Genomic DNA, 24313 nt, shown 5'->3' with positions numbered 1-24313 from the left:
CCGTAATGTGTAATAGCCAGCTAGGTTAGAAATCCACAAAGCTATGCTTAGCTTAATCCTTTTTGGAGATAACTGGATTCCTTTCGTGCTTAGATTATGACCTAGGGTAATCAACAATGTCTAGAAATGAGATTTTCCCTCAGAGACTTTATGTCCCTTTTCACCTAACTGCTACAGCAAGTCCGTGGAACTCTTTATGGAGACCTCTTTGGTAAACAAGCATAGAGAGAGATGGTCTGCATATTGTAAAAGGATCGATTTCCCAGGAACTGGTGGAGGATGAAATCTTGGTGGAATACATGGGGGAAATAAGGGACCTCAATGAATCCTTGAGGCCTGACTGTCCAGGTGTATTATTGATTGTTCCAAGTAAAAGCAAATGGATATTGGCTGCTGGAGTTCACAGAGATGCTGGAAAAGGTTGAACAGGTGTATAACATTGAACCATTTGAGTCTGGTAAAACTTAGGTATTTGAATTTGGGACAACTGGGAAATGGGGAAAACTTGTTAATAGCTCTCAAGTCCTGGACAAGTCACCATCCTCTCCCGTTGGGTTTCCAGACTGGCAAAATCTGCCTGTTGCAGGGGCTGGAACAGGGAACGATTAACCCCTGGGCAAGGTGTGAGGCCTTGGATAGCCTAATGCTTTAATGGATATTGGGGCAACATAAGAATAAGTTTAGTCCTATCTGTGAATTTCTGTGGGCTCTGCACTTGTTATCCTCCCAATGTCAGAATTAGAAGTGGCCCACAGATTTTCAGGCATCTCAGTTAAAATAGGGGGTTTTTGTTGGAAGTCTTCCTCATTTATATCAAGGACAAAGTATAAAGAATGGAAGATCAGGTTCAGGTTGGTCAGGAAATTGTAGGGTGAGGTCTTATTAGAAGCAAAACTTACTGGCCCTTTAAATTTAGAAAGGATTCTACCTAATACATTGGGGCTATATCACAGAACCAAAAAGAAGGCTTTTTAGTAAAAGGTCACAAAGTCATTTGTCCTGGTTTGAGGTAGAAATTCTGTCTAAACTTGATTAGATACCCCTAGTATATAAACTTTCTTTTCACTCTGAGGAATTTGATGTCCTATGAGAGTGGGGTTTAAAGTAGAAAGTGTAGGGGCACCTGGGTGGCTCAGTCAGTTGAGCATCTGACTATGGCTCAGGTCATAATCTCGAGGTTTGTGGGTTCGAGCCCGTGTCAGGCTCTGTGCTGACATCTCAGAGCCTGGAGCCTGCTTGGGATTCTGTTTCCCTCTCTCTCTGCCCTTCCCCCACTCACCCTCTGTCTCTGTCTCTCAAAAAATAATAAACATTAAAAAAATTTAAAAATAGAAAGCATAGCCTTGGTAGCTATAGAATTTAGCAAAGTATACTTCATTAATTTTAGTTTCCCCTTGGATGTTCAAGGGTATTACTGGTAGGAGTTTCCCTGTCGGTTTTGGGAAGGGCCCCACATGGGAGCTCTCCCTTGGGAGCATCGAGGAATTTGTGTAGGAGCTTTCAGGACAGTTTCTCTAAAGTTTCGTAGTTAATTACAAGTGAGATAATGGCCCCCGGACCAGCCATCTGATGATGCACTTCTAGGAGGGTATGATATGGAAGACCCAGTAAAGGCCATTGGTTTGGCAGACTTCTGTTTATGATTTTGGTCCAAAGTCCTCTCAAAGTGTTTGGCTATGGTCACAAGTTCAGTCAGGCCAGTGGCCTCCCATCCTGTCTTTTTATTAACCCACGAATCTCAGGAAATAATCCGTTTACAAATAGGGCAGCTTGAGCAGATTGTACAGAGTCAGAAGTGCCATAGAAGAACATTTCCAAACAGACTTCCGACTCTGCCATGGATTCATCTTTTATTTTCATATTTGATGAACAGACCAACTAGTGCAGGCAGGGAAGACTCTAGGAATGGCTTTTAAAATATCAGTTGGTGAGGGCACCTGGGTTGTTCAGACCGTTAAGCAGCTGACTATCGATTTCAGCTCAGGTCATGATCTCACAGTTCGTGAGATTGAGCCCCAAGTCAGGCTCTGCGGTGACAGTGTGGGACCTACTTGGGTTTCTCTCTCTCCCTCTCTCTCTCTGCCCCTCCCCTGCTCATGCATGTGCACTCTCTCTCTCAAAATAAATAAGCATTTAAAAAAATATCAGTTGGTATATTTCCAGCTCTTTATGGTCCTTAAGAGAGCTATGCTGGTGACCGAGGACCCTGAATATCATCATCCTTGGGATTATGCCATTCTACTTCCTGCATCCATTTTTGGCCTTCACAAGGTCCTGCCAACATATGTGGAAGCTGATAAATATAGCAGCCTGGGGTCATAGTCCCTGGTAAGGATTCTAAACTCTTCAAAAAAAACTTTGGGCTCTTCCCTGGCTTTAGGAAATTCTTTAGCTATGGCACTTAGTCTGGTCTTTGACCAAGGAATGAAATAGATCTGAGAAGGATCACTTGCAACCGCAGGTAGGTTTATTTTAAGTAACTTTTAAATCTCTTCAGAGTGGAAAGGCAGTTTTGACAGAATTAGTAAAACAAGAGTACTACTGTAAAGAAGGATAGAAGTGTGGGAGTCAGGTCATTTGTGACGTCTTTTATTTGAGGTACCTTTGTCTTTAATTTTCCTTGACCTCTTGAAATGAATCTTTCAGTGAGGCTGTTTTGGAATCTTGAAGCCTTTTGGAAACCTACATATCAATTAAAATAGGTATCCCATTTTCATTTAATTCAGGAACCCTTTCAAGTACATCTCTTTTTTCTTTTTTTTTTAATTGAAGTGTAGTTGAGGTACAATATTATATTAGTTTTAGGTGTTCGACATTTATATATAATACAAAGTGATCACCACAATTCATCTAGCTGTCTTCTGTCACAAAAGTTAAGTTATATTTCCTATGCCGTACATTGCATTTCTGGGTCTTGTACATGTGCTGCCAAAGCGAGCACTCTGTGTCTTATTTAATAACCTGTAGTTGGTACCTTTTAATCTCCTCGCCTCTTACAACCACCAAACTGTTCTCTGTATCTTTGGGTCCATTTCTGTTTTGCTCATTTGGGTTTTTTTGTTTTGTTTTTGTTTTGTTTTAGATTCTACGTATCAGTGAAATTATATGGTATTTGTCTTTCTCTTATTTCACTGGGCATAATACCCTCTAGGTCTTCCCGTGTTGTCTTAAATGGCAAGATTTCATTCTTTTTTTGTGGCTGAGTCGTAGTTTATTTTATATAAATATATGCATGTATGTATATACGTATATAAGCTTCATCTGTCCATGAACAGTTAGGTTGCTTTCATATCTTGGCTGTTGCAAATACTGCAGTGAACATAGGGGTGCATATATCTTTTCAAATTGGTCTTTTCATTTTCTTCGCCTAAATACCCTGAAGTGGGATTACTGGGTCCTAGAGTAGTTCCGTTTTCCATAGTAGCTGTGCCATTTTACATTTCCACCGACAGTGCATGAAGGTTCCCTTTTCTACACATCCTCACCAATACTTGTTACTTCTTATCTTTTGAATATTAGCCATTCTGATGAGTGTGTGGTATCTCATTGTGGTTTTCACTTGAATTTTCCCATGATGAGTGATGTGAGCATCTTTCATGCATCTGTTGGCCATCTGTTTGTTGTCTTTGCAGAAGTGTCTGTTCAAGCCCTCTGCCCATTTCTCTAAGTTTATTTTGAAAGAGCACGAGCACGAGCAAGGGAGGAGCAGAGATAGAGGGAAAGAGAATCCCAAGCAGGCTGCATGCTGTCAGCGCAGAGGGGCTCTGACGAACTGTCAGACATGACTCGACCTGAAACCAAGGGTTGGACATTTAAAACTAACTAAGCTACCCAGGCTCCCCTGCCCAATTTTTAATTTTATTTTTGCCTTCTTGCCCTTACCTAAGGAGACCAATCCAAAAAAAATATTCCTATGTTTTTTGGTAGCTGTTTTATGGCTTCTGGTCTAACATTTAAGTCTTTGATCAATTTTGAGTATATTTTTGTATATGTGGTGTAAGAAAGTGCTCCAGTTTATTCTTTTGCATGTAGTGTCCAGGTTTCCCAGACCATATATTAAAGAGACCATCTTTTCATTATTGTATATTCTTGCCTCCTTTGTCAAATATTGACTGTACGAGCATGGGTTTATTTCTGGACTGTCCTGTGCCATTGATCTATGTGTCTGTTTTTTGTGCCAGTACAATGCTGTATTGATTACTGTAGCTTTGTAATATAGTTGGAAATCAGGGAGCGTAATACCTCTAGCTTTGTTCTTTCTCAACATTGCTTTGGCTATTTGAGGTCTTTTGTGGTTCCATACAATTTTAGGACTATTTATTCTTGTAAAATGCTGTTGGTATTTTGGTAGGGACTGCATTGAATAAATGGATTCCTGTGGGTAGTATGGGCATTTTAACAATGTTAATCCTTCAAGTCCATGGGCACAGTATGTCTTTCCATTTATTTGGGTGATCTTCGATTTCTTTCATCATTGTCTTAGTTTTCAGAGTATAGATCTTTCACCTCCATGGTTAAATTTATTCCTAGGTATTCTTTTTGATGCAATTGTAAATGGTATTTTCTTAATCTCTCTTTCTTACAGTTCATTATTAGTGAACAGATTAACGTGTATTAATTTTGTATCCAGCAACTTGACTGAATTCATTTATTGTAATACTTTCTTGGTGGAGTCTTTAGAGTTTTCTATATCCTGTTGCCTGTAAATAGAGACAGTTTTACTTCTCTTCTAATTTGGGTGTCTTTCCTTTTGCTTATCTGATGTGGCTAGGACTTCCAACCCTATGTTGAATAAAAGTGGCAGGAGGCAACATAGTCTTGTTCCTGATCTAATCTTCTCTAGTGTGTGTGTATATATATATTTTTTTTTTCATTTCATTTAGTGTATTCTTCAGCTCTGATTATATTTTCTGATTATATTTTGATTCTTGATTATATTTTCTGTCTGAAGTTCTGAAGTTCTCATTGTTCATCCATTCTTCTCCCTACTTTGGTGAGCATCTTTATGACCATCAGCTCTTTCTCTGGTAGATTGTTTACCTCCATCTTCTTTATTTCTTTTTCTAAGATTTTGTCTTGTTCTTTTCTTTGGAACATACTCCTTTGTCTCACTTTGCCTCTCTGTTTCCACGTATTTGTTCTATTAAGTAGATCAGTTACATCTCCCAGTCTTGAAGTGGCTTTATGCCAAAGATATCCATCCTATGGGGCCAGTAGTGCCAACTCCCCTGGTCACCCAGGCCATGTGCCCTAGGGATGCCCCCTGCATGGGCTGCATGCACCCTCCTGTTATGACTGGCCTGCAGTTTATGTTAACTCACTGATGTGCAAGGCAGTTCTCTGGTGCAGCTGGCTGTGGGCAGGGCAGCCTTCGGGTGCTGCTGTCTACAAAGTCCAGCCATAGCTGTTGCGGGCACCAGAGCTGGCCCCACCAGGGCAGGGGCGCTCATGGGGAGCTCGAGTGCCAGACAAGGCAGCCCACTGGGTGTGGCGTGACAAGAGGTCACTGGGGAGAGGTTCTGGTGCTGGCTGAGGCTGCCAGCCAGGTGTGGCAGAGTCAGGTATGTTTTTTAAATGAGTGATCTTCTCTACTTGTCCACATAAGGGCCATTTTAAGCCTGGGCTCTGGGTTGTTTTTAGGAAGATTTTGCTATTGTTGTAGATATTACCTCAGGTACCATAGTTGTTAGATATAAAATAAGCACATGTGCCAGAAGGTGGTACACTCGACTTAGAGTTTAAGATACCTATTAGCTAAGGCTTTGGATTTCTCTGAGCCAGTCTGAATACCTAAACAGTATGTACCACTGGGTTGGGGGTTGGTGTTTTACAGTGTAGCTCATTGGATAGAAGTTGGTGGGTGACCACCTGTCCATCCAACCCATTCCGTGACCGGTTTATCCTATCACAGGAGTCTTGTTGAGGTGGCAAGCACTCTAAAATACTCGTGTCCACCAATTTTTCAGGCTATTTGGCTTCAAAGATCCTCATTAGCAATAGTTTTTATCTACACAAAAGACGACAGACACACACCTTAACATAACAGCAGGAAGCATGAAATGTTTACTGCAGACTGGCCAAGAGAAGGCCATATGTACCACCAGCGATTCCCAGCGTGGACTCAACCCGTAAACTCCAGTAAATGGGGATTATGGACTGGAAAGAGATTACAAATAACTGGGGAACTGCAGATTGAACGAAGGGCTGGGGAGTTGGGTTCTGAATGGAACATTCTGCTGTCTCAAGGTGACCAGCTGAGCCCTGGACTGGAAAGCCAGTTAGTCCAGGAGCTTAAGTCAGACCCTCAGCCCTCAGAAATGGCGAAAAGATCATGAACTCAAAAATGGATTTGCGATTATCACTCCTGTGGCTTTCATGGTCCCTAAATGCTGTCAGAAGTTTGCTTCAGCTCCTGGCACCTACTACCCAGTCTGTTAAAAATTTATTCAGTGATTCATGAATCAGGCAGCAACTTCTCTACAATAGAAGGGCACTCTGGAGAGGTGTAGAAAAGGAAAGGGTTTTTTTAAGGCAGAAAGGCAGCTAAAGGAAATTATTAACAAAGAATGCATCGTTTCATGCGTGGTCACCCTCCTGAGGAGAACAGAAAGACCCATCAGGCAGATTACCTCCCTAGTACTAACCAAGTAATTTCAAGTTGACTGGTTAAATAAAGGTTACATTCCTGGAGGGTTGACACTCAACTGGGTTAGGGTAAGTATTAAGTCTAGGTTTGTTGATGTAGGGTTTAGCACAAGTGACTCCATTCTGGGCCTGCCGTCTCCTCTTTAACACCGCAAAGCAGACTTTGATTAGTAAGGCTGAAGACCATCTTAAGAGCACATTCTAACCTGATCTCCCTAGCTCCATCTCTCCACCCCATCTCTAGACGCTGCTATTGGGATGACTTTTCTAAAGGACAGCCTTGATTGTGTTACTTCCCTGCTTAAGAGCCTCCCGCTGCTTCCCACCACCTGCTGCTGTTTACAGAACAAGTGGGCAGCCTCCTGTCCATGCCGTTTTCTGTGTGGTTGCCACCCTTGTCTGAAAGCTGGATTTGGGGATACCTTACTACCCCATGTTCTTCCTTCCAGTACTCCTGTTGTCCTTTTGATCCAGAACTTTTTACTTCTGTCGCCTTCCTCCTTTCACCATGTGTGAGCCTGTCTTCAGCGCTCCTATTTCAAATGCTGGTGCTTCTTTCCTTTCTCTCCACGGATGTGCAGTGAAGACTAAATGGGTTCATTTACGTATGGTATCAACATTCTAACCAAGAAGAATTTTGAACCTTATAGTCCTTAACGCATAAGCTGTGTTTAATTTTTGTCCTTGTGTGTATTAGCCTGTAAATTTCTTCAGATGAGTTAAGAATTCTTAGATATCGTTTATAGTTTCCATTCCTGACCTGCTTCTCAGAAGTAGTCTTGGGAAGTAACTACTAAATGCTCAAAGTATTTGACCATCACTTGTAAGGGCTCTGTAAATACCAAACATGATATTCAGAAGCCTTCATCTGCATTAGGTTTTGTCATTCCCTTTAGGTGCCGAATGTACAGTCCAACCAGCTTTGACTCCCGTGTCCCCTGAAGTAATAGAATAAAACTTTGTGATCCTTATCACGTTCTGTATGCCTCATAGAAACCATTTTTGTTCTTCCTTCCAGAGAGGTGCCAGTAATCTGACATGGCGGTCTGATGTCTTGGTGGAGTATCAAGGAGAAGGCCGCAATGTCACCGACCCAACATGTCCTTCCCTGAGTCCTGGAGTATCTGTGAGTTGGCTTAGACGGTTTTCTTACCAATAGCACAGCAAGGCATTGGTTCAGACATGTCAGGTACTAAAACCCCAAATCTGAGTCTTGGTCCTCTTTCACTTGACTGTGGAGATTAGGAGATGAAGAGTAAATTCAGTAGTCCTGAAAATGATGCTTCTGATCTATTGGCAGAATGTGCTCCTTGAATTCTTGCAGTTTTTATAACAAGTGCGTGTATCTATCTGCCCGTATTCTTATCTATACCTCTTCCCAATAGCAGTACCGTTTTTTATTAGGGAAGCTATCTATCAGTGGCACTCAGTAGAGAAGTGGGGTTGCCACAGTTCTGTGTAACTGCCATCATAAGTGTCTTGCATTGGTGGCGGTCAGACTGGTGACGGAGGTGGTAAGAGCACGTTGGCTTCACTTGGGAGAGTGGGAAATAGGAGAGTCGACTCTAGATAGAAGCCTAATGCCAACGTGTAAGGATATAGTGAAGAACCGACCAGAAGTTGGTAAGGAAAACATGAAAAAATAACTTACCTGCAACTGGTTCCACAAAGCTCGTTTAGCCTTTTTATCCAAGTGTTTAGGGCGAGCGCTCTTTAATATACCATAGACACGACTCACAGGAGACTGATTCTGTCTCCTTACCATCTGTCCCACCCATTTTACAGTCGCTCACTACCACGAATTCTCGGCAGGAGATCAGCAGACAAGGATGACAAGAGTACGAACAGAACTACCACCAACACATGTTCCTTAGGTTGGCCAAAAGAAACAAAGCCCCGTATCTATTGATTTGCTTCTCCATGGAAGGTTGCCTGATTTCGGTCCAGTTGTAGGTCTGGCTTGAGCCAACTTGGTTGCCCCTGTAGGCCGGTATTATGTATTAGAAGAACTGTTTTCATTTAACTCTTTAAATCTCCCTACAGCAATGCTTCCCAGACTGTGTCTGTGAAGATGCTTACAATAACACCTATGCCTGTGTGAGGACCATGTCAACACAGTGGAATTTACAGTATTGTGAGTTTGATGACCAGGAGGTAAGAAGGTCCCCACTTCCCCCACCCCCTTGTGTCTCATGCCAGTGCTTTGTTGGCTGGACTTGGTAGCAGAAGAGCAAGTCCAAGGATGTTCCCTGGGGAAGATAGGTTTCTTATCTGTACTTCCATTCAGGCTTCCTTCAGTGAAGAACATGGAATCCACGAGGCCATACTGCGCCTCTCTAACTGTGATCTTTCCAGATGGGATTCTCTCCACGCCTACCACCACCCAAACACCCTTTAAATGCACAGTCCAGTTTTTCAGATTGTTGCATGCCTGGTCTGTTTGCTTCTCTGATGATAGTTTGGGGTCAGAGTAAGACACCTCGACTTCTGTGGAGCTGTAAGGAGTTTGGGACATTTCCTAGAATGCTTACTGGCAGCCAGCTTGTTCAGAAACTTCTGTCCCCACAACAGCACAGTCCAGAGCTGCTCATTTAAATAGATGAGCAGTGGGGGGCAGGACCAGGAGTTTCCATCCTCATAAGAAGGTGGCTTTTAGGGGCACCTGGGTAGCTCAGTCAGTTAAGTGTCTGACTTTGGTCAGGTCATGACCTCGCAGTTTGTGGATTTGAGGCCCGCCCGCCTCAGGCTCTGTGCTGAGAGCCGGGGCCTGCCTCAGATTCTGTGTCTCCCTCTCACTCTGCCCCTCCCCTGCTTGCACTCTCTCTTTCAAAATAAAAACATTTAAAAAAAAAAGGCAAGGTGGTTTTTAGCCAGCACAGATCAGTGTGGGTCGTCTGAGGATCTCCTGCACTGCAGTCCCTTGTGCTTTCACACTCTATCTGCCTGTGCTCACCTGCCTCATCTGGCAACCCACATCTTGCCACGGGGAGCCGAGGCTCATTGTGTTTCTCAGAAATGGACTTGCTCACCATTTGTAGCTCCCGAGCACTTTGAAAGAAGCTCTGTTGCCTATTGTCCAAAGCCCATTCTTGTTTCTCCTTCCCCCATGATGTTTACCTGTCATCTTCCTAGCCTATCACTTAACTCCACTTAGGAGAACACAGTACAGAGTGGGGGGAGATGGCGATATTAGATAGAGCTAATGTTAGAAACAATAGGGTTAGATCCTTCCCCACTTGGGAAGCCATCCAACACTGCTTTTAAAACAGGAAACTTTAGCATCTGTACAGCACAAGTGACTGTACTTTCAGATCTGTTCTCATTTGAATCTTAACAGTTCTAAGGCAGAAACCTTCAAATGTCAACTCTCACTTCTGTAACAATATTACTGTTAAGTCTAGTTTCTGAGACTCGCTCTTTGAGGGTCCTCCCTTCTGTTCTGCTTTTATTACATAAGGTCATAAATGTCCCCTCCTGCCTCTGCTTGAAGCCCCAGGGTGTGCCAGAGGCTCCTCTCCAGCATGGGCCACAGACCTGAAGCATTTTAACATAGTCTCATGTATACCCATGGGCTCCTTTAGGATCTTGCGACCAGAAAATGTTCTCCTGGGCGCTGCTCTTCCCTTCCCACTTAGAAATAATTCACACGAGGGGCACCTGGGTGGGTCGGTCAGTTAAGGGTCCAACTTCAGCTCAGGTCATGATCTCACTGTTTGAGAGCTCACTTTTCAGTGAGTTCAGGCCCCCTCATCGGGCTCTGCACTCACAGCTCAGAGCCTGGAGCCTGCTTTGGATTCTGTATGTTCCTCTCTCTCTGCCCCTCCCCTGCTTGCTCGCTCGCTCTCTCTCTGAAAAGTAAACATTTTTTAAAAAAACTCACATGAGGAATATTTCAAATATAATGCTTGCTCTTCTCTTTCCTCCATCTTCATTCTTGTAGGTGTTTGTGGAAGTCTACAACCTGACTGCAGACCCAGACCAAATCACGAACATTGCTAAAAGTATAGACCCAGAGCTTTTGGGGAAAATGAACTACCGGCTAATGATGTTACAGTCCTGTTCTGGACCAACCTGTCGCACTCCAGGTGTTTTTGACCCGGGGTAAGTTCCCATTTTCTTCGATGGCTTTGTCAAGCTGTCGGTGGGTGGCAGTCGTGTGTGCTTGAAGGCAGAGGAAGCCTGAGGGGTCCTTTTGGCTTTGAGCTAAGCTGTGGTTCTTGTTCTTCTGCTTTGTAGTAGGAGTACTGTGTGTTAGTGCGTTTGCCTGTTGTGCTGGGGAAATGAGCCCTTTGAAACTTCTGCTCTGTGGTGCCAGTAGCTGCTTTAGCTGGAGGCCTAGCCCCGCTCCCTGCCACATGGGGCTCTTCTTCCTCCCCTTCCTCCTGTGACTCTTTTCATGGTACCCACTTGATTGCACTGGTGACAGATGGAGTTTCTTTAAAGTGAGCTGACCACCTGCTACCTGTCTCCCTAGCGCCTCCAAGAGGTTATGCCTTCATTTCATTTCTCAGAAACCCTGATTAGAGGAACTTGAATGCTTGCCAGTAAACTTAGTAGGCTGAACACACAAAATAAATTAGAAGGTACAGACTTCAAATGTTTAAATATATAAGCCCACTGTAGTATATGAAGGCAGAAAAGGTTATCACCTACTAAGCGGGCTCTGTCCCTCCCACTCATTCCTCTGGAACAGTTACCCTTCCCCAGTGATGTGGGGTCTCAGCCCACCATGCATTTCAGCTGCATGTAGCAAGAAACCTGTCATTTTGGGTTTAAGATTATAAAATTTAAAGTTGAATTTTCACCAGGAAAGGATTATTTTAGTTCTTACATTGATTGTAGGAGAAATGGGAGATTGATGTCCTAAGCTGATGGAAAGGAGTAATTTGAGTAGTAACTTAATTATTTAGCCAGCCTTCTGTGAAATATTTTCAGTACACATTAGAGAGTAATATATGTGAATGAGTAGAGACACTGGATAATAGACTTTTGATGAAAGAAATGTAATACTTTTGCTTCTAAATACGGTATACATACTTCTAAATTCTAAATCCATGTCGGTCAGGAGCTCTTCTGCAAGATAGTGAAATGCATCCTCACTTACACCAGTTCCTTGAAGCAGGAAGGAAGTTCAGTCTCTAAAGTAAAAGGCACAAGACTTTTAGTTGACACATGCTGATTTTGCAGTTTCCAACAACTGTGCTCAGAATGTTTTATCAAATCAAATTACATGTCTAGGGGCACCTGGCTGGCTTAGGAGGTAGAGCATGTAACTCTTCATCTTGGGGTCGTGAGTTCAAGCCGCATGTTGGGTATAGAGATTACTGGAAAAAAAAAAAAAGTAAAATCTTGGTAAAAAATAACGTCAGATGTTTATAGCAGCCTCTGGATGACTTATGAACTTAGATGATGGATTTAATCTTTTATCTTTTAATGTTTATTTTTGAGAGCGAGCACAAGTGGGAGGTGGGCAAAGAGAGAGGGAGACACAGGATCTGAAGCAGGCTCCTGGCTCTGAGCTGTCAGCACAGAGCCCCATATGGGGCTCCAACCCACGAACCATGAGATCATGACCCGAGCCGAACTCGGATGCTTAACCGACTGAACCACCCAGGTGTCCCATCCTCTATTTAAATCTTGAATGGAGAGTCAGGACTTAACACCTCTTGAAGTACGGTGTTTGGCCAAACAGTCCCTGACCGTGCTGCTTCTAGAGCGTGGACCTGCTGTGCTGGCAGCCGGTTGGCCAATATGGCAGATCCCTTCGGTCTTCTGAGCATCAGCCCTTAAGTGTTAGGACTTAACCATAGAATTTCCATACAGTCTTTAGAGCCCAGAGGTAAATGTGCCCAAGGGTCACCCTGTTAGGACTGATGAGCAAGATCTGACTCCCAGGCAGGCTTTGTTTTGTAACTATAATTTAATTGTCTTGTTCACATTCTAAGAAGCTTATAACCAAGACTCTAGATACTGGCTTTACTAATGTCAGCCCCAGCTATTTAAACTTTTTAAATTCCTTATCAATAGCATATTCCTTCCCACCAAACATTTAGGCTTATACACTCTCTGAAAATGGAGGTCAGCAGACTAGGTCCTCAGGCCCAATCCAGCCACCACCCTTTGCAAATAGCCACATTCATTTACATACAGCAACAGAGTTGAGACATAGTTAGGACAGAGACTGTATGGCCTGCCCTTGTTCTAAAATAATGCTAAGTGGGGCGCCTGGGTGGCGCAGTCGGTTAAGCGTCCGACTTCAGCCAGGTCACGATCTCGCCGTCCGTGAGTTCGAGCCCCGCGTCGGGCTCTGGGCTGATGGCTCAGAGCCTGGAGCCTGTTTCCGATTCTGTGTCTCCCTCTCTCTCTGCCCCTCCCCCGTTCATGCTCTGTCTCTCTCTGTCCCAAAAATAAATAAACGTTGAAAAAAAAAAAAAAATAATGCTAAGTAAGAATGAGTTGATCCCTAAAGATTGCAGGTAAAAGGAAAATACAACATTATTTCTAGCCTGCCTGTGTAAAATGTCTTTGCAAACTACCCTCTTTAGTTTTACCACCCAGGGGGAAGTAAATGCTGACTGGTAACGTGACACTGGGCCGACTGATATTATGTGCCAGACATATTACATGAATTGAATTCCCTTACGATTTTATTGGTAGCTAGAGAGGTTAACGACTTACCTGAGTTCATAATGAGCCGGACGGAAACGTCTGTCTGAGGTGCACACCTGTGCTCTTGCCTGCTGGTCTGTGTGAACTGTGAGAGAAGGAAGGGCTCTGAAGCTGCTGCTCAGGCTCCAACAGGGGCTAGCCTCTGCCATCAGTTACTTTACACCTTAGGGAGTCCTCCCCCTCAAAAACTAGCTCAAATCTTGTCTCCTCCTAATGCCTCTCAAGATTATTTTACATCATTTTGTGCTTGCTTGCTTGTGATGGGAATGCTCTTAATTAGTAAGTTCTTCTGTTTTGTACTACAGACTTTGCCACGAGATTCCTTTCTGGGGACTTAATTGTTCCTTTTATCTTCCTTCCCACCGAACATTCTGAATGAGGAACATGGCAGCTAACTGGAGTTGATGTAACATCCTTTTTCTTTTTTTTTCCTCCTCAGATACAGGTTTGACCCTCGTCTCATGTTCAACAATCATGGCAGTGTCAGGACTCGAAGGTTTTCAAAACATCCTCTGTAGCGACCTCTGCAGTTGGATCCCAGCACACCTCTGTCTGATGAAGTGATTGTAGTAGGTTTCTGTAGCTAGTCCTCAAGACCACGCCTTGAAGAGTTTCTGGACTGGCTCTAAGTCCTGTTTGAAAAAGCAACCCAATCAGCTGACTTCCTTGTGCAATGTGTTAAACTGTGAACTCCGCCCACACGTCAGGAATGGCTGTCCCTTCATTCACCTAATAACGAATGCTCCTGAGGTCTTTGTCCTCACCCACACCCTTTCTGTCCTGGGGTCACAGTTCTTGATTATTCCCCATGTGGTCATAGTCTGAATTACTTGCTTGGGGGCAGAGGGGTGGTTTACAGCTTAACCACTTCACTATCAAAAATACCAACATCACATGGCTTGAAGAATAACCCTCAGAGCTGAATCATCAGAGCAAGAACAAGTACCGCCATTTTCAGATTAGTAGAAATACAGTGTGTATAATACCCATCACAATGTGATAAGGTCACAAGTTCAAAACCTGTCAGCCAAGCACGGTTTGTGTTGTTTTGGTTTTTTTGTTGTTGTTGTTTTTTATGCATTCTGGGCTGATGCTACACTTAAATAGAACAGTTTTTGGTACAGGCTAATAATTCGAGGTAGTTCTAAAAGTGAAAGCCGTGGACTTCCTGGTGGCTGCTAACCACGTGGAGTACCAGTCAACAGAGGTATCAAGGGAATGTTTCTTCTCCTGATAATTACTCCTCTGAGATCCCAAAAACAAAATGGCTTAGGTATCCTATCCTAATATTTCTCAGTAGAGGAAAAGAACTTCCAGGGGTTGGTGAAGGTTGCATTTTCTGAGGGCCTTCTATAGACGGGGCTCTTGGGTGGACAGGTTGAAGGGCTATTGTTGGGATTTAGTAAGTGCCTGTCTAGCAGGGAGCCTGGGTTTCAATTTTGACTCTCTGCATTTTGTGGACATTGTGTTCATTTGTTACAGTTTTTACAAAGTTCCAACTGCTTTACCCTACCTTGTTCCCTTTTAGAGAAGTTCTTCTGGAGGGTTTGGAGTCTTGCATAATTTGAGCCGCATTCACTGTTCCCCCTGGCAAAGCCAGACCTTGTTGAGGTTTCCTGTATAGAACACCTACATTTGTATGTTTCTGGGCTCAAAGACCAATCCCGTTTCTACTGTTTTCTTCACAAGAAAGTTATCTGTGGTGGGACAGCAGGGGGAGGAGGAAGAGCTGTGGTTTATAACCTGTTCAACTCAGGCATTAGTGATTTTAGCTTTATGTAAGGTCTTAGGTTGAGCTTTAAGCACTTTGTAAGACATGGCTGTAAACAACTTCTCTATCAACTCTAGAGAGCCATGTTGGGTTAATAGCCATTGGGTTTATTCCTTTACCTCATGCAATCCCAGTAACTGTGGTGGTATTTAGAGGTGAAAGAGGCAAGTGAAAGAACACCTCTGCTGTGAATGTTTTAGGGAAAGAAATTCTAAATATTTTGTAACTAAAAGCAAACTACACTGTTAAATATGGGTATTAGCTTTATTCTACACTTTGATTCTTAACATTAATCAGTCAACTTCTACCTTAATGAAAGTTGACCATAGTTATTCCCGAATAAAAAGACACCAATACTTACCAGGTCTTATATTGTGATGTCCTGTTATTCAATTTTAGGTTGCTGGTTCCTGAGAGCAGGTAAAGTTGTAAGAGCAACACAAGTCAGCTGCCCATAGTGTCCCTGCCACACTGTTCTTACATTCAGCGATTTCTGTTTGGGTGGGGGGATCGGGTGCCCTCCCTGTGTACCTCTCCTATATGTGGTACACTTCCCACTAACCTTGGAGTGGCCTATAATTTCACTTTCTCTTAGACTGGCTTCATTCTGGATCTGTGCTAAAATCATCTTTTGTGAAGAGGCCTCAGTTTATATAGCCTAGCAGACAACAAAATGCACTGAACTTTTCAGAATGTATATGTACAAGGAACCCACTGCAAGAGGTTTGGCTTGTTTCTCTCTTAATTGTATGAATTTGAATTTTGATTATTTTCTCTTTTAAAGAAGGCCAGGTCTGGACTGGTTGGTACCCTTCAGAGTAGAAAACTAACCCTTAGGAGGGATCCAAGGCCATAGGAATGAATAGAGATTCTGCCTTACAAAATTTCCTATTACAGAGGTCTCCCTCAAATACAAAGTGGGGAACCCCTTTTTGAGTATCTCTGAATTTGACCAGTGGTACTGTTACAAAGTACGTTTTTAATTCACGATACTAAGGTTTTTGTACAAAATCGTAACAGTAGCCATGGAAGTCATAGCCTCATCTGTGAGAAACATTCTTAAATTTATTTTTAGCATCTAAATTAAATATTAGTGCTTTAAAGCACTAAAGAAGGATTTCTCCAGGGTCCTTATTAAGAGGAAGCAAAGGGTACTTCTGATCCACCAGTGACCTAGGTGGGAATATTTGGGTTTTCTACTTACACCACCACTTGGGTCCCACACTGAGTGTTGTGAATTCCTGCGTTTGCATCTTCTGTTCCCAGAAGTTATTCTGCCGTGGCTTTGTGTCATCTCAAGTCACCTGACTTAGAAAGTGCCCTTCCAAAGACCCTGTTCACTGCTGCACTTTTCAATGAATTAAAATTTATTTCTGTTCTAGTGGGAAATGTGTCCTTTGTTTTAGTCCACAAGTAATTTTGACAAGATTTTTTTCTTTGTCATGCTGGTTAATGTTATCACTCACCTAGGACTGGAGAATGAGCCGTTTCCTCTCTAGGTGCTGTAGTCTCTACCTCGAAAGCTCTTTTACATGTGATCTGCTGACCAATACTCCTGAACGAGCACCCCTAAATGAAAAAAATAAGTCTTTGTGCATTTATGGCTTTGCAGGAAAAAAAAAAATCGTGGCAGGCTTTAAATTAGATAAAACTAAGCTTTCCAGGGTGCTTTCCCTTGATGTCCAGTCATGTGATCCACTGCCCTAAACAAAGAAGGACTTTATTTTTTTTTTTTACATTTATTTTTGACAGAGACAGAGCATTCGTCAGGGAGGGACAGAGAGAGGGAGACACAGAATCCAAAGCAAGCTGCAGGCTCCAGCCTCTGAGCTATCAGCACAGAGCCCCACGAGGGTCTCGAACTCACAAACCGTGAGATCATGACCTGAGCCAAGTCAGATGCTTAATTGTGCCACCCAGGCGCCCCATTAAGGACTTTATACAGGTGTTGACAAACATTCGCTTAAAGGGAGGTCTCTGTCACAACTACTTACCACTGCTGTAACACAAAAAAGTAACTACTCAATACTTAAATGTATGAGTGACTCTTCTGAGAAAATTTTACTTACCAGAACCGGCCAGGATTTGCCAACCCCAGACCTAGTAGTTTGCCTCGTATCTTACAAATCATAAAAACCTGGGGCACCTGGGTGGCTCAGTTGGTGGAGCATCTGACTCGATTTCAGCTCAGGTCATGATCTCACGGTTTGTGACATCAAGCCCCGTGTTAAGATCTATGCTGACAGCACAGAGCCTATTTGGTGTTCTCTCTCTGCCCCTCCCCCATTTGTGCATGTGCTTTCAAACATTTTTTTAAAAATTATGAAAACCAAGTAGAAAAGATGTTAGAGGACATCCGTAAACTTGCCAGATCACTATACAGAAAGTAATTTGAAGGGCACCTGGCTGGTTCAGTTGACGGAGTATGCAACTCTTGATCTCAGGGTTGTATGAGCCCCATGTTGGATGTAGCAATTACTAAAAATCTTAAAAAAAAAAAAAATGTCCAAATAAAAGTGTATTTCTCTATGCTTTCCTAATGCTTGGCTAAATTATAAAAATGTAATTTGGGGGCGCCTGGGTGGCGCAGTCAGTTAAGCGTCCGACTTCAGCCAGGTCACGATCTCGCGGTCCGTGAGTTCGAGCCCCGCGTCAGGCTCTGGGCTGATGGCTCAGAGCCTGGAGCCTGTTTCTGATTCTGTGTCTCCCTCTCTCTCTGCCCCTCCCCCGTTCATGCTCTGTCTCTCTCTGTCCCAAAAATAAAATTTAAAAAAAACGTTGAAAAAAAAATTTTTTTAAAAAAATGTAATTTGTATCAAAAGGTGAGGCCAACAAAAAAGAAAACATTTATTTGTACAAAGTAAGGCTAAGTACAGACTACACCAGATCATTTTTCTGCCTTATCTCACATCCCAAGGAGACTACCCTGCCCTGTAGAACCAAACTCCCTACAGAATTAATCTTTCATTTTCTTCCTCCATTAGCAATGGGCTTGAAAGGCTGGTCACAGGTGTACCTTTAAGTCTGCTGTGGGAACAGCACTCAGAGAACCCGAAGGCCCCAAGCTAAAGCCCCTACAGAAGGGCTAGGAATTCCCACAGAAGAGCTTTAGATGTGGGACATGGGTGCCTGCTTCTAGACTAGCATAGAGCACATAAGCATTCTAACACTTCATCTTTCAGAGGAAACTTCCATGACCACCTTCTGCCCAGGAGAACCGAAGTCCACAAATATTCCCATAACCTGCAGGTCTGACTGATGCTGACAGGACAGAGAGATACAAAGGGTGCTTATAATTAGTACTTACTGTAATAAAGGACATCTGCAGAGTAAGTTTTTTTCCTTCAGCTGAATTTATCCAAGGTCACATAGCTAATTAAAGAATCAGGATTTCAAAGAAGTTCTGGCTTCAAAGCCAACTTGGCTGTCTGATCTAAGAAGGATTTTTCCCTCCTCCATTTTACATCTGAGTGCCTACTCGCTGCCTGGTAGTGAGCTTGGTTATGAAGTGGAATTATTCTATTCCTGAATATTCTATGTCCTGTCTATTCTAGGACAGTATATAGATTGGCAAAGGTAAATATATAGTAAATGTAGTAGATTAATCTCATAAAGCTAGTATAAGGTTAAAAGGCAAAGGTAGTAAAAAAAAAAAAAAATAGTACAATTAAGGGATGCACCAAAATAAAATGTGACCTCAAAAACATTAAAAAGTTGGGGGGGGGGGCAAAAATGTGTTCAACCTATCAATTTAAAATAGACTGGTATAAGTTCTTTATAAGCCTCATGGTAACCACAAGGCAAAAACCAAAAGTATGTACACATCCCACTACAGAAAGTCATCAAACCACCAAGGAAGAAAGCAAAAAGAAACAGCTATAAAACAGCCAGAAAATAATTAACAAATGATAATAAAATTAAAAAAGATTTTAACAGCAGTAAGTACATACCTACCAATAACTACTTTAAATATGAACTAAATTCTCCATTCACAAGACACAGAACAGCTAAGTGGATTAAAAGAACAAAACAGGTGCCTGGGTGGCTCAGTTAACATGACTTTGGCTCAGGTCATGACCTCACAGATCGTGGGTTTGAGCCCCGTTTCAGGCTCTGGGCTGCCAGAGCCTGGAGCCTGCTTCAGATTCTGTGTGTCCCTGTCCAACCCTCTTCCACTTGTGCTCTCTCAAATATAAACATTTAAACAATTAAAATTAAAAATAAAGTACAAGACCCATCTACATGCTGCCTACAAGGGACTCACTTCAGCTGTAAGGATACAGACAGACTGAAAGTGAATGGATGAAAAAAGATGCTCCATACAAACACAACCAAAAGTGCCCGGTTTTGGGCTCCGTGCTGAGCATGGCGCCTGCTTGGGATTCTCTCTCCCTCTCCCTCACTCTCTCTCTCTCTCCCCCCAACTCCTCTACCCAAACTCTAAAAAAGCAGGGGCAGCTATATGCATACTTTGTTTCCAAGTCTATTTTGTCTAATAAGAAACAAAATAGGGCATTACATAATGATAAAAGGGTCAAGCCAACAAGAGGATGTGTTTCTAAACATTTCTACAACATTTATGCACCCAACATAGAAGCATCTAAATACATAAAGCAAATAACAGACTGCAAAAAAGAGGAAACTTGTCCCTGATACCTGTATTTACAGGGAAGCGAGTTTCAGACTAAGACAAGGAGGTGTCGCTACTGTGCAGGTGGTTTCTTAATCCCATCCCACAGCATGGCTTTTGGAAAAGAAGTCAAAACGGGGCTCCTCTCTTCACACCTCACGTAGCTATTGCAGAATGGCTGTGGTAAGCCAGCAGCCAAGATGGTTCCTAATGACCTTGTGTAGTATCTTTCCACAACGCATTGGGGTTGGCCCACGTGACCAGCAGGATGGGAGATGGGACATATGTGACACTGTGTGACTTCAGGACCTGGATCATAAAAGACGTGACCACTTCCCCTTGCCCTCCAGTGGTTCTGGAGGAAGCCTGCTGCCACATCATGAAGGCACCCAAGCAGTCCCATGGTTAGGTCTGTGTGGAGAGGATCTAAAGCCTCCTGCAAATGCCCAGCCCCAGGTTGCCAGCCAGCCATGTGAGGGAGCCATCTCAGAAGCCTGTCCTCCAGCCCCGGTCAAGACCCACCACTGACCTTGGCGGCAGTCGTCTGAAGTGTGATCTGAAGAGACGCCCAAGCAAGAACCGTCCAGCTAAGCTGCTCCCAAACTCCTGACGCACAGAAACCAGGTAACATAATAAGTGTTGAATGTTGTTTTAAGCTGATTTTGAAGTAATCTGTTGTGCAGCAATGTATGACTAATATAAGGACCAAAAAAGCTGGTTATCAAGACAGAAACTGAGGCAAGCCTTTTGCCAAAACCTATTCAGCCCAGGCCCGGGGAAAGCTGTCTAGTGGTAGAGGTTCACCCTGTCTCCACGGCAGGAAAAAGTCTTACGTGTGTTACATACGTGAAGAACATAAACCAACACTGGCTCCCAGCTATCGTTCCAAAACCAAGTAGAAGTTTCTCTGTTGGAATGGTCGCTTAAATGTTCTCTCATGTTGTCAAAGAATTTAATGGATGCTCTTGGCTGGCGGGCTCCAGTCACAAATCCAATCCTCCCTCCAGCAGGTGTCCGGAACCTCCAGAAGCTGGCGTGGGAGAGAGCCCTGCACGGGGGCAGAGCGGCTCTCTCAGCTACAGCAGCAAGCCCACATTCCGACTTGATGCGGGAAGCGCCTGTTGTCAAAACCAGATCGGCACTCACCACTGCCTTGCTCATCCCAATGCTAGCAAAGTAGCTCAGAAGCAAAATGCATTCTGTTCCTGCTAAAGTCTCTGAGAAAGCGGCTCCTTCGCGTATTTTTCTTCCCCTGTCCCCCCATCTCCTAGCACCTCCCAGACTAGGTGAGCCGTAACTTCACTGGGCCTGAGATCAACATGACAGCCTGGATTCCTTTAAAAAACTTTGTCACCTATCCGGGTAGCCTTCAGCCTTTGGCTACGCCTTTATGGATGCTCCCAGGGAAAATGAAGCCTGGGGTGTCAAGTCTGGTCCCCTATGCAGCACAGGAGAACAAAATCTGGGGGCCCCAGTCATCCCGCCCTGTTATTCCTGTAGTGCTGCCGGAGGCCCTAGCTAAGTTCAGCCAAGGGTGAACATTGCAGTTCTGTCTGCATACGAACACCTGCCTGTCTCAAAGCTGCCCAAGTGGCTGTTTCCAGACAAGACTATGAAATGTTGAGTCTTCCAAATGTTGTGCCCTGCAGCTGAGCTACAAAAAGTAAGCTGAAGATATGGTCCAGCCCCCAAGGAGAGTTGTATGGAAGGGGCGGGTAGAAGAGCATTCACATGTTTGACCACGCTGACCAGAAAGAAGGAGAGGCCCCAGAGTGCACCTGCATGTGGCTCTCTGGTCAGGGTGTCTCAGCATCACTCGCCCCACGGTGATGGTGACAGGTATCCCTCGTCTTAGCTACTCTGAGCATTGTTACTCTAACTTGTCAGGGAAGAAAGACAACATTCTGCCACTGTATTTACGGGGAGCGCAAGGGGAAGTCAATGAATGTTGATTTCATGGTCTACCAATTGCCCTAGAATCTTGGGTGGTTTGCTTAGTTTTGCTTTAACTGTTATCTTTCCGAAGCAGGGGTTTCAAAAACAAAACAAAACAAATGTTTCTGCTTGGGAAAATGTCCCTTTTGGAAACAGCATCCTAGGTGACGCTTCTAGATGAATTTTAGTGTCAATGCCATAGGTAAGCATCTTAGCCTAGTGGTAAAGCAGCTATTAACACCACTGCAGGACCAAGAACTTGGAAAAATAATACCACCTTATAGGACATTAGGCTTTATGGCCTAGAGACTACCTTCACAGTTACCATTGTATTTGGTCTTCACATCAGCCCTGGGGGTAAGGGGGCAAGGAGCAAACAGGTGATGCTCTCTCTACTTCATAGGGAAAAAAAAAAAAAAGAAAAAGAAAAAAGGTGTGATCCAAAGCAACTGCCACTGTAAATTTTAACTCTGCCCTTGCCAAATAGAATTATTTAATCCTAAAGTTCCTGTCTCAGAATAAAGGAAAAACAGCAAGACTGATGCTGATAGAACATGCTGCCGAAAGGACTTTACAAACCAGCCCCCCACCGTGTAGAAGACATTCATGTAAGTTACGGAATCTACGAGACAACCCCTCCTCATCCTTAAGATCTCAGCTCTAACTCACTCTCACAAGGAGGCCTTCTCTAGCCGTGTAAACACTCATAACAGTCTGTACTTTACCGTCACAACACTTACCAGTCTGTATTACATGGACTCTGGGTTCCATGGAAGGGCCATGAGATTATTTCTCATCATAATCCACCCAGCACCTAACATCTTCAGGGTGATCTATACAGGTACGTTGAATGAAAGAAGTTAAAACAGGGGCACTTGGGTGGGTCAGTCAGTTAAGCATCCGTCTCTCGATTTCAGCTCAGGTCATGATCTCACTGTTCATGGGTTCGATCCCCCACATCGGGCTCTGTGCTGATAGCATGGAGCCTGCTTGGGATTCTCTCTCCCTCTCTCTGTACCTCCTCCACTTGGATGCACACACGCCTCTCTCTCCCAAAATAAATAAATGAAACTTTAAAAAAAAAAAAAAAGAAATTGAAACACTTCATGTTCTATTCAAGTTTCTTTTTCTGCAAAGAACAGAATAAAGTAAAAGGTTAAAAAAACAACAGGTAATTATAAGAATACAGATATCACAGAACCCAACAGTAAGTCAGATTTTAAAAAATAAATAAATCATTCTTCTTTTGTAACTTGTTTTATTTTTTTAAGTAACCTCTACACCCAGTGTGGGGCTTGAACTCACAACCCCAAGATCAAGAGTCGCATGCTCCACTGACTGAGCCAGCCAGGCGCACCAGATTAACTCACTTCAAATATAATTACAATTAATTCCAAGCTGTTGACTGAGAAAGGAAAAAAAGGAGGGAGGAAGAGGAGGAAGAAGGAAGAATGGAAGAGAGGAGGGATGGGGAAGGGGGGCGGGTAGAAGGGATGGAGAGAAGGAAGCGACCATAATCATAATTCTCATTTTAATAAGCATAAACCCTGCTGTATTTCCAATAATATGAAAGTAAGTTTAAATGTTAAAGTAGAAAACTACTGGGGAACCTGGGCAGCTCAGTTATGTGTCCAACTCGATCTTGGTTCAGGTCATGATCTCACGGTTCATGAGTTTGAGCCTCACATCAGGCCCTACCCTGACAGTGCAGAGCCTGCTTGGAATTCTCTCTCTCCCTCTGTCTCTGCTCCTCCCCTCCTCTACTCTCACTCTCAAAATAAAGGAAAAAAATTATTGGTCACATGCATAAAAGTTACATACTGCAGATAATTCCCAAGGAACCAATATGTTGGTAGCAGTAGTATCATCTGCACTTGTCATTTGGCAAGGATTTCAGAAACTAGGCAAAATTGTAGGCAAAATACGTAGAGCTCTTTTTTTTGCACACAATTTTTTTTATGTTTATTTATTTTGAGAGACAAACGGCGTGAGTTGGAGAGGGACAGAGAGAGGGGGAGATAAAGAGAATCCCAAGCAAGATACACACCATCAGGGCAGAACCCAGTTCAGGGCTCAAACTCACGAACTATGAGATCATGACCTGAGCTGAAGTCAAGAGGTGGACACAACCAACCAAGCCAGCCAGGTGCCCCACAAAAACAGCAATTTTTAAGGAAACACTTCAACACAAGAACCTAAAACATGAACATCTCGAGTAGATCTGTACAATCTGTAGTGATGTCACATTCGCCTCTTATTCCTGATATTGGTAACTTGCATCTTTCTTTTCCTGACCAGTCTGGTTAGAGGATATTAACTCTGCTGATGTTCTCAAAGAACTGGCTTTTGGTTTCATTGGTTTTCTGTTTTCTATTCCACTAATTACGACTCTTTAGTACTTCCTTTTTCCTGCTTACTTTGGGTTTACTTTCCTTCTTCTAGTTCTTAGGGTGGAAGCTGAGGTCTATTTGAGCCCTTTCATCTTTTCTAGCAGGAATTTAGTGCTAAAAATTTCACTGTTTCCACTCTTGGTCCCATTGTAGAAATGGGGACATTAGTACAGAGCTCACATAAACAAACATGGTTCTTTACTGGAGGCAGAGGGATAGCTGAAAAATCCCGGGTAGCTTCTGGAATTACTCTCCATCTCACAGAGACCACAG

The 24313-nt window shown here is 43.3% G+C and overlaps 1 protein-coding gene across 1 annotated transcript in view; it reads left to right on the top strand.

Moving 5' to 3' along the window:
- Window positions 1–16474, top strand: part of GNS (glucosamine (N-acetyl)-6-sulfatase) — a 57035-nt gene extending 40561 nt beyond the window's left edge. Inside the window, exons 11-14 of the mRNA XM_043562951.1 lie at window positions 7664–7771; window positions 8689–8799; window positions 10586–10746; window positions 13754–16474. Coding sequence (XP_043418886.1) covers window positions 7664–7771; window positions 8689–8799; window positions 10586–10746; window positions 13754–13832 — 459 coding nt within the window. The 3' untranslated portion in view covers window positions 13833–16474. The remainder of the gene's footprint in view (window positions 1–7663; window positions 7772–8688; window positions 8800–10585; window positions 10747–13753) is intronic.
- Window positions 16475–24313: the final 7839 nt, after the last annotated feature.

This window comes from Prionailurus bengalensis, chromosome B4, assembly GCF_016509475.1.
Source record: "Prionailurus bengalensis isolate Pbe53 chromosome B4, Fcat_Pben_1.1_paternal_pri, whole genome shotgun sequence".
NCBI classification, from domain to species: Eukaryota; Metazoa; Chordata; class Mammalia; order Carnivora; family Felidae; genus Prionailurus; species Prionailurus bengalensis.
The sequence above is the reverse complement of the archived record's forward strand: the minus strand, read 5'-3'. Positions and strand labels throughout refer to the sequence as shown.